General features: G+C 33.7%; 3 protein-coding genes across 3 annotated transcripts; all 3 read left to right on the forward strand.

Moving 5' to 3' along the window:
• Window positions 1–766: 766 nt before the first annotated feature.
• On the forward strand, window positions 767–2,781 carry LOC124530624 (cuticle protein 7-like). The gene is made up of 5 exons (XM_047104860.1): window positions 767–927; window positions 1,416–1,581; window positions 1,790–1,866; window positions 2,051–2,217; window positions 2,327–2,781. Exons 1-5 carry the CDS (start codon window positions 916–918, stop codon window positions 2,442–2,444), a joined length of 540 nt encoding a protein of 179 aa, XP_046960816.1. The 5' UTR covers window positions 767–915; the 3' UTR covers window positions 2,445–2,781.
• A 107-nt stretch (window positions 2,782–2,888) lies between these two features.
• On the forward strand, window positions 2,889–4,254 carry LOC124530611 (histidine-rich glycoprotein-like). Its single transcript, XM_047104849.1, has 4 exons — window positions 2,889–3,028; window positions 3,105–3,791; window positions 3,880–4,046; window positions 4,148–4,254. The coding sequence occupies exons 1-4, from the start codon at window positions 3,017–3,019 to the stop codon at window positions 4,233–4,235; spliced, it is 954 nt and encodes a 317-aa protein (XP_046960805.1). The 5' UTR covers window positions 2,889–3,016; the 3' UTR covers window positions 4,236–4,254.
• A 2,958-nt stretch (window positions 4,255–7,212) lies between these two features.
• On the forward strand, window positions 7,213–8,034 carry LOC124530628 (cuticle protein 8-like). The gene is made up of 3 exons (XM_047104863.1): window positions 7,213–7,506; window positions 7,600–7,766; window positions 7,947–8,034. The coding sequence occupies exons 1-3, from the start codon at window positions 7,225–7,227 to the stop codon at window positions 8,032–8,034; spliced, it is 537 nt and encodes a 178-aa protein (XP_046960819.1). The 5' UTR covers window positions 7,213–7,224.
• The last annotated feature ends 2,035 nt before the right edge of the window (window positions 8,035–10,069 follow it).

Here is a 10,069-nt window from a genome sequence, read left to right on the forward strand (position 1 = left end):
AAGCGGTAGCCAAGTATAACCATCGAATTAGAAAGACACAAATAAAAGCTTTTGTACGTATTTGCATGCGGTATCACTTTTTTACTTGTTCAGCGTCAAGATTTTTTTCATAGATTATAGATTTTTTTTTCAATTGTCAGGGAACTTTTCGTTACAAAGAAATCAAATTCATAATTAATTTATGGAACAATCCGTTCCTTACAATTATCTGATTTATTAAGTATTATAAACAAAAAACCCTATTAAGTATGTACTTCTATTCTATGGTATACGTTTAATGACAATTATACGAAGTAATTGTTATTATATTCAAATTTTAATAAAATAATTATTAGGGGGACTGTACTCGTATGTCACAAAGTTTAATTTATTCCTTATTCTGTACTCACAAGTGTATAAATTTATGGTTCTTAAACCAATTCTTAACTCGTTTAATAACGAAAGAGTTATGTGGATAATAAATCAATATATGTTTATAAAATAATAATAATAGCTTTATTGTATTTCATTTTATTTAATAGAGACAAATCAAATAAATAAATGTTCAAGACTATTTAGATGATATGATATAACTATATCACCTTCATTTACCCCTTTTAATATTGATTTTTTGACAATATTTGAACTTTTTTTTGGGTATTATTACAGTGATATTAAGTATTCGTCATTTCAGAAAATTAGTTTAAGGCATGTCTACTTTATGTATTGCTATCTAGATTATTGCGGGCAGCGCCCATAATACATAGTCACATAGTTTTGTGCGCCTGCGACACCGCAGGCGGGACCTTAGGTCTACCTATAGGGCATAGTATTAGTACAGCCTCTATATAAGCGCCAAGTATCTCAGATTTAGGCACACATCAAGTCCTAGTGCTTAGTGAACTAGTGTTCCAATCCTAGAGACAATTTGAGAAAATGTTCGCAAAGGTAAATAAATATAATACTAAAAGGGTGTATTTTAAGGTATCACTTTAAGCGTGAAATTTGTGATAGATAGCTTTTATTTGGCTGCTTTTTGTCCTTATTTTATATTTGAGATATTTTTCTTTGCTTACCGATCAAATAATATGTATAATTTTTTAGATTAATATTTGAATTTATTTTTATTATACATAACATTACATATTATAAAACTGTCGCTTACCGATGTCTGTCCAGCCCTATGTATGCTTAGACCTCTAAAATTACGCAACGGATTTTGATGCGAATTATTGCAATAGATAAAATGATTTAAGGGGATAGTTTTTGTATATAATACATGGACAATGTAGTAAAGAAAAAGAAATCTGTAGTATATTTAGTATCAACATTGCCCCAGTGCGACGCCGGGTCAATTCGCTATTAATCAATAGGATATTCCATAAATTCAAATAAGGAACCCTCAATTTTAAGTTCAATCGTTTTCACTTTTACAGGCTATTGTTGCTTGTGCTCTTTTGGTGGTAGCTCAAGGAGGACTCATCGCGAGTCCTCACGGAGCTATTTCATCTCAGAGCATAGTACTAGGACACCCAGCTCCTGCCATCGCTACTCACGCTGTCGGCCATGCTCTTGCTGCACCAGCTTATGGATTGGGATTAGGTAGTGTAAGATTGTGTACATTCGGTCTCTATTGATTCCCTTACATTTAAATAACCGGAATAAGATAATATTATTCATTCATGAGCTCTTACTGAGTGTTTTCAGTCATAAATAACGTGCATTCCTTTAGACTTTAATAAATCGCGTATTAGTCAGATTTTTTGGACAAGTGGTGTTATATCTTCTGATCTGAATTAAAATATGCCAGGTCACGGTGCTATCGTCTCTCACGGCCCCGTGCTGCACGCGCCGGTCGCCCACGCCGTTGCCCCTGTTGAGGTTTATGTAAGTAATCTAATATATAATTTAATTTTATATGGGTAATTATTTTGTAAGGAAAGTTAGTCATTAGTTGGTTCTTCTACATATAATATAAGGTCAGAATTGGATTTAAATATTTCGAAAATAATTATACAAATATAACAATACAAATGCTATACTGATTGTCTAACTGAACATTATGTTGCAGTCCCACCCCCGTTACCAGTTCAACTATGGTGTCACTGACGGCCACACTGGCGACCAGAAGAGCCAATGGGAATCTCGTGATGGGGACGTTGTAAAGGGCCAGTACTCTCTCGTCGAACCCGATGGCACCATCCGTACCGTCAACTACTCAGCTGATGACCACAATGGGTACGAAATTATTATTCTCAGACAATGTTATTTCATTTTCAATTTTTATTCTGCATTAAAAATGTATGAATAAAAAATGCGAATATTACTTATGTACTTCTCTTTTCAGATTCAACGCTGTAGTCAGCAGACAAGGCCACGCGGCGCATCCCGCCACCGCCACCGTTGCGCACGCGCCGATCGCTGTAGCCGCACCCCTCGGCCACGGTCATCTCCTCCACGGCTAAAAAGACTATGACATATTTATTTCTATAATTACTTAGAATAAGACAGAATGCGACAATGTAACTTGAATGCTTCATGGTAACGGTACAACGAATGGTCTGCTTCAAGGCACAGCGTTTCATAATGTGTATCCAACCTGGGACAACGGCCCAAGACTTCACAACCAGTACCTCTTATTAGGGTGCTAGCTTTTGTATTATAATTTCTTTTAGTTTGTAAGTCTTTTACCGTTTTCAAACTTAGTTAAGAGAATACATTTTATGAAACGTTAGAATATGCCTGAGGGGTGCTTGGCGGAGGCTCCAGTTTTGCTTATATGTAATATAATCTTTTCTCATACGTTTTTGTTTTATTCTTACTTTCTCCAATTCAATGTTTGTCAATTTTTAAGACCCATGATGATTGCAATATAGACAATCACATTTTTAAACCAGTTCTTGCCCTACTACTCGCTGGGCAATAAAGATTTTTAAAACTCGTCCTACCATAATGAAAGCTTAAACATAATATAAAAGCGTCAGTTCGTGTATTGAATATCATTCGTTAGCGAAGTTCAAATTATTAAACACACAATATGATATCAAAAGTAAGTACACTCACAATATTGACATGAACTTTTAAAATAATTAAAATAAATTAATTAATATGACTTATGTTTTTAGGTTTTAGTGTTTACAACTGTGCTATTGGCGGTCAACGCACAGCATCACTCACATGGACAAGCAACATCTTCCCAGTCGATAATCCGTCATGATGTTTCGCATAACCAACATGGATATAGCAACCAACACATAGGACATCACACAGCATACCATCAACCTATTGCCGTTCATGCCGCTCCTGTCCATGAAGCAATCAGCATTCAACATATCGCCCCAGTCGTTCACTCAGCTCCCACCGTTCAACATGTTGCTCCAATCGTACATCACTCTGCCCCAATAGCTCATCACTCTCATCACTCTGCTCCTTCCGTTCATCACGCAGCCCCTGTTGTTCATCATGCGATTCCTACTATAAATCATGTAGCTCAAATTGCTCATCACGCCTCTCCTACCATTCATTACTCTGCTCCCGCTATTCATCACTCAGCCCCTGTTGTCCATCATGCTGCACCCGTCGTTCACCACGTAGCTCCTCTAGTACATCATGCTGCACCCTCTGTTCATCACGCTGCGCCTGTAGTACATCATGCTGCACACTCTGTCCATCAAGTTGCTCCTGTACATAATTCTGTTTCATCTCTTCACCACGTCACCCCCGTAGTTCATCACGCTACTCCAGTTTTAACCCTTCAACATTCTGGAAATCACAATCAACATCAATATGCCCAAAGTCACCAGGATTATTACGTAAGACTTTGGTTTCAATGTCAAACTGTCGTTTGTGTATTTTTTATTAAAATGATTAACTTATTTTTTAATCGTTGTGTATTTTTAGGCTCATCCGAAATATGAGTTCGAATACAGCGTAGCCGACCATCATACTGGTGATATCAAATCGCAACATGAATCTCGTGACGGTGACCACGTAACTGGATACTACAGTCTGCATGAGCCTGATGGTTCCGTGCGCACGGTACATTACAATGCTGACAAGCACAGCGGGTAAGAAATGAAAATTTTTCAAAAATTTTTTTATAGTTTTTCAAAAATTTTTGAATACTTGTGAGGTTTTCTTTTTCTAAATTTGTTTTAATCTTTTTCAGATTCAACGCTCAAGTACAACACTCAGCACCTTCCACCCACATCCAGCCGCAGCACCACCAACCTCATTACATCCAGTCTCATCACTGAACAATTTAATATATCATATGCAACTTGTTTTTAAATAAACTCTAGTCTAATATACAGATCTGTTTTTTAATAATCTATACAACCTACTATTAATTTCTTACTATGAAATTCTAAGCAGTGGCGTAAATAGGGATGTGCCACCGGTGCCAAGACACAGGGCATAGACTCGCGGGGGCGCAAGAATAGACCGACTGGGCAGGACTATTGTTTTTTCGTTTTGCTCTTGTCAAGATTCCACTGAGCCCCTAGTACTCGATTCCAATAGAAACGTACTTACATGCTAGTATCATTAAAACCATACATCACGCTCATTTTTTTGGCAGCGCACGAGCGTGTTTGTGTTTAGTGTTTATCGTTAATGGACAAAGCCAGCAGTGAACCTGCGTTTAAGTTTTAGTGAGTGAGACAGTAAAATAGGCAAAGGGTCTGCTTAAATAGGGCGCAGTTATAGAAGCTCGCACAGGGCGCAGAAAAGGCTATTTACGGCACTGTTCAAAAGTATTGTCTTTTTTTACTATAAGAATAGAAAATTATTTGATACAAAATAGTTGTCTGAACATAGTTGAATATATTTTAGTTAATTATTAGTTAAGCTTATTACACAACCAATAATATGATAAGCTTCTCTCGTGAAAAATTCGAAAAAAATGGGTTTAATGAAAAACAAACAAAATCCGAAAGACCAAGACCACCTAGATGAGAATCGGCCTATAGGCCATCAATGACATATTAACATAATAATCATTATCATTAAGTCTTTAAATATAAACAAATATGAATTAAAAATAGTTACTGTATAAATTAGGACCGCTTGCAGCGGTGGTAAGAATGCTAGCAGCATTTCCCCGTTGGATCGCAATTTCAATGATGTGATGTAACGGCCCTCGTGTCCCCAGGAGGCAATAAGGCGAGGTGTTATACTTTTAATAAACTTTTACTAACTTTAAATAGGTATAATATTTTACAAATCGGTTTGAATTATATAATCAAAGGCAAATGATAATAATATATTCACGCGCATACACGAACACGCTATTACATGTCATTTTATATCAAGTAATTCATTAATATTCTTTGTTTTTTTTTTTTAAGAATTATTATTTCATAATAGTAAAAGTATTAATAGATAACAAGTTAAAAAGTATGTCAGTATTTTATTAAAATTTTTAGTTATTTAATTCATAAAAAAACTAGTCAGCTAAAAACATAAAAAGCAAACATTTAATCACAGTATACTCCAAATAATAAATACAAAATAATATATGCGAAAAACGTAACACATATTTTTATACTAATGATTGTATAAGTAACTAATATATATTCACATATAATGAAATAATACATTTAGTAATTAATTTAAATATTGAGGTTCAGAATTGCGGTTTGACTACAAACAATATAAACATTATTGCTATCAAAACTTCTAGTTATGATTTGAACAGTAGATGTTTTTGATTGAAGTATATTCTTAGTATCAAGGCTTTGCAAGCGGTGTAAGGAATGCTTAATAATTCGTACAGTGCTATTATTTATGGGCGGTGATGACTACTAGGTGGTCCACTACCACTCATCAGCAGACTCATTTACTCGTCACCATTTCACCATTTCTATGACCTGTAACATAAAAAAAAACTTAAGCTATGTATTCCTTTAATAATAAAAGCAAAGTACAAGTATTTAAATATACTGTAAAATGTACTCGTATAACAAATAAATAAAATATATTATGGTCGAATTATGGTCGATATTATGATCATGCCGTTTAATCAGGGCAATGGTTAAATTACAGAAATTAACATATTTTTTATTTGGCTTTAAGTAATTTATAAATTAACCAAGACATTGCATGGACTGTATGTATTTATTACATTATGAAGTAATAAAACATTAAAACTTTTTAATAATTGTTCGGTAGTAGTAACAATTAATTTTAAATTAAAATATTTTATAATTCTCTTAGTGGCACCACCTATGTGAAAATCCACCTAAATTTCACTCACTGGATATTAAGCAGACAAACAGCAAAACATAGAATTGTTTTGTTCCGTTTTGAAGGCTGAGTGAGCCAATGTATCTGCAGGCATAAGGAAAATAACGTTTTGACACATAACCGATAAGAAATGGTTTACTATATCTTTAAGGGCGGTGGTGACCAATAGGACACGGATCTAGTATAAATTCTTTAAACTAATAATATTAACGGATGCTAAACATTCATTAGCGCGATAATAAGAAAGATAAGAAATGGTTTGCTATATCTTTAAGGGCGGTGGTGACCCATAGGACACGGATCTAGTATAAATTCTTTAAACTAATAATATTAACGGATGCTAAACATTCATTAGCGCGATTATTTCAAAAGAAATATTTTTAGTGTTTTTAACAAAATATAATACACCTAAAGCCGGTCACATGGCATATGGTACTCATGCTTATAAATACCATGGAGTATATGGTTGTAAGTGGCCTTGGTGAGACCCACTACCTAAAGAATATCATGATAGAAAACCAGCCCTGTTCCTCTTTTTATTTATCCTAAGGAATAACGTACTGATTTATCATAGTCAACAATTTTTACCACGTAAGAAGATTTTGTAGAGTAACTCATATGATTACTATAATTATGTATTTTTATTCTTGTGTGATATATTATGTCAATCAATTTATTGCGTACAAATGAAACTATGAAGTATCCAAAAATCATAAACTCGTTTGCAGTTACAAATTGTAATCAAGTTCATACGTAAGTTGCAACTCATTAAAACATCAAGAATATAAAAGGCGAGAGTAATTTGGATTTCATATCATTCTCATTTGAGCCACACATCACAAAATACAAAATGAATTTTAAGGTGAGTTTAAATAATGAGTTAATTACTTTTAAGTCGCAGTTTATAAAACAACAAATAATATTCTTACTTTATATATTATGAGACTATCCGAGTAATTGCATTTATCTCATTAGGTTGTCATTTTCGCCGCCTCGCTGATGGCAGTGAGCGCGCAGCACCACGGTCAAAGCCACGGCCACGCGACATCTTCTCAGTCCATCATCCGACACGACGTCTCTCACGACCAAGGCTACCACCACGTGCAACCGATTGCCGTCCACAGTGCACCCGTGTACCACCACCAACCTGCTTACATCCAACACGCCGCGCCTGTCGTCCACGCTGCTCCAGTAGTACACCACGCTGCTCCCATTGTGCACCACCAAACTCCAGTCTACCACAACCAACACAATGATGGTCATGAACACCAGGACTACTACGTATGTTGAGTCATTGGTGTCATTAAAAAAATCAGATAATTTGATGACCATAGAATAAACTTTAAGTTTAATACGATTTTCATGTATTTACAGTCTCATCCCAAATACGAGTTCCAATACAACGTAGAAGACCACCACACCGGTGACATCAAGTCTCAGCACGAAGCTCGTGACGGTGACCACGTGACCGGCTCCTACAGTCTGCACCAGCCCGATGGTTCTGTACGCTCCGTCCACTACAACGCTGATAAGCACAGCGGGTAAGATATTCAGTATATTACTATGTAAGTCCTCATATTCAAATGAGAGTTAAGAACAAAGTAAGGAGAGAATGAAAGAATGTTGTATAAAGGCGGACGATCGCTACTTAGAAGCAATTCACTATATCGAATGTGATATGACCAGGAACAGAGTTTTAATAAGGTAAAAAATGTTTTCAGATTCAACGCCCAAGTCGACTACTCTGCCCCATCCACACACGCCCAGCCGATTCACCACGCCCCTGAGCACATCCTATCTCATCACTAAACGATAATTAAATAGTTGTTAGGAAACTCAATGTATACTATTAGCTTACTGTATATAATAAACATAAAATATTATTACATTTTTTCATTAACACTCGTATCAAATTTTTACAATTTAATTAAAAACTATCTTTCCTTAAGAAGATATAAATATTCTTATTATCATTTTCTCAAAACTCATCGGAACTCTTTAGAAAAAAAATATTAAGAATTATAAACATAAAGCTATAACCATCACGAAGTAGATGCCATAAATATCAATTGTACTAAAGCTTGTGATCAATTTTGAGTCATATACTTGTCAAGCTTGATAAATAGCGTTTATGGGGATTTCATACAGTAGATAAACTTATCTCAGCTATTGTGTGGCAATAAAGGAAAGATATTGTTAATCCATGTTCTTCAAGAACACCATTAATTCCAATGATTTTTATAAGTAAAAAAAATTTAAATAAGAAAAATAAATACTCCACACATTTAAGATCAAAATTTCGTTGTTTGTAATGCGACCATCCGTTTAACAGCGAAATATTATTTTGGATCTTGAAAAGATTAAATTGATTCCAAACTACTATAGAATCTAAAGTTTTTATTTGGATAATGTATAGTGGTAATTGAAATCCAATTTTATTGTCCGAAATATCTAAATTAGTCATCTTAATAGGGGTTAATAATTAACTCGGTGGTAGGATTTTGTGCAACCAGCTGGGTACCACCAACTCTTCACTCAAAATACTCAGAATTATTTGGCACAAAGCCTGGTCACTCAGTTAAAATATTGTAACTTTTGTGGTCTGTACAACATACAGTAAGCTACCAAGCAAAAAATACAGTTGTATCATGTAAATTATACGACTGTAACTAATCAATTCAAATTTTGACAGATATTCATTCTGAATGTTTAATTCAGAATATATTTTGTAATTTATAAATAGTTTTTAAATAATTATAAGAAATTCAGATTAAAAACAATAAAATTTATAATTTCTTATGTGCGTCTTCTTCGTCTTCTTTTGTCTAACATATGTATTTTATTACATTAACATTTACGTACAGGTGAATCACTTGCTTGGTTCGATATTTGTTGTATTGATTGTTTACAAAACACCATTTAAGGCAAATATCGTGGCGGTATAAGCTTGGAATAAAATCACAAATTAAAAAAATATATAATAATGCTATTTCAAAATTTAAATTTATCTTTTCTTTCTGTGATAAACATTCTATAGTATTAATAAAGATTAAATGTTTTTTTTTTTTAATTTATTTATGTTTTCAGAATGATTGATTTCAATTTTAAATATTGGACCGCACCTTCATATCGGATACACTTTGATTAAGTCAGATCAATATTACAAAATTATTTGAATGTATGTTTTTGTTAAATAATTAATTTTCGAACAAAAGAGAGATATATAAAAATATGTTGATAGGCTATTAACAGATATTTTGCGGCACATTAAGTATAGCGCTAAAATAATCTTTGATTTTTTTTTATTAATAAAACGGATATCAGTATTTTTAGGCTTCTATTCATGTGAATTTACACTATTATTTTTCTGATTCATAAAGTTATTTATAACAGCAATATAATCGACAAGTCAGTAATACAATACAAATATGTAAGCAAATTACATAATCAGTTTGAATTAGGTTTTATTCCATTTACCTATTTCCTTTATAATATAAAAAAAAACGAATTTAATGCATGACACGTTATTTTTGTTTATCACACCTAAACATTTTCGTAAAATATTGCCGAGACACGAATATTTGACTCACACTATCAGCAGTTAATAGATCTCTTGTATAGCTAAGCTTCTAATCCTTAGCGCACTAACTCTACAAGGCACAACTCTACAATTCACAAACGCTTTACCTCAGTAAAAATATGTAGCTTGGTAGTAGAAAGTACACGTATCGAACTTCTATCCATTAGATTAAGGGTTGAGGAATAAGAGTAACAAATTTTGATTTTTTTTATTATTTTAATGGTGTACTCATACCCGCTAACATACATACTACATAAATATGTT

The sequence above is a fragment of the Vanessa cardui genome, chromosome 6 (genome assembly GCF_905220365.1).
Source record: "Vanessa cardui chromosome 6, ilVanCard2.1, whole genome shotgun sequence".
Classification (NCBI taxonomy): Eukaryota; Metazoa; Arthropoda; class Insecta; order Lepidoptera; family Nymphalidae; genus Vanessa; species Vanessa cardui.

Excerpts from the sequence above, each read along its gene's own strand:
- LOC124530628 (XM_047104863.1), top strand. The coding sequence starts at position 7,225 with ATGGCAGTGAGCGCGCAGCACCACGGTCAAAGCCACGGCCACGCGACA. Across the intron at positions 7,507-7,599 it reads ATGAACACCAGGACTACTAC|TCTCATCCCAAATACGAGTT; the intron begins GTATGTTGAGTC and ends ATGTATTTACAG. Across the intron at positions 7,767-7,946 it reads AACGCTGATAAGCACAGCGG|ATTCAACGCCCAAGTCGACT; the intron begins GTAAGATATTCA and ends AAATGTTTTCAG.
- LOC124530611 (XM_047104849.1), top strand. Across the intron at positions 3,792-3,879 it reads AAAGTCACCAGGATTATTAC|GCTCATCCGAAATATGAGTT; the intron begins GTAAGACTTTGG and ends GTGTATTTTTAG. Across the intron at positions 4,047-4,147 it reads AATGCTGACAAGCACAGCGG|ATTCAACGCTCAAGTACAAC; the intron begins GTAAGAAATGAA and ends AATCTTTTTCAG.
- LOC124530624 (XM_047104860.1), top strand. Across the intron at positions 1,582-1,789 it reads AGCTTATGGATTGGGATTAG|GTCACGGTGCTATCGTCTCT; the intron begins GTAGTGTAAGAT and ends AAAATATGCCAG. Across the intron at positions 2,218-2,326 it reads TCAGCTGATGACCACAATGG|ATTCAACGCTGTAGTCAGCA; the intron begins GTACGAAATTAT and ends TTCTCTTTTCAG.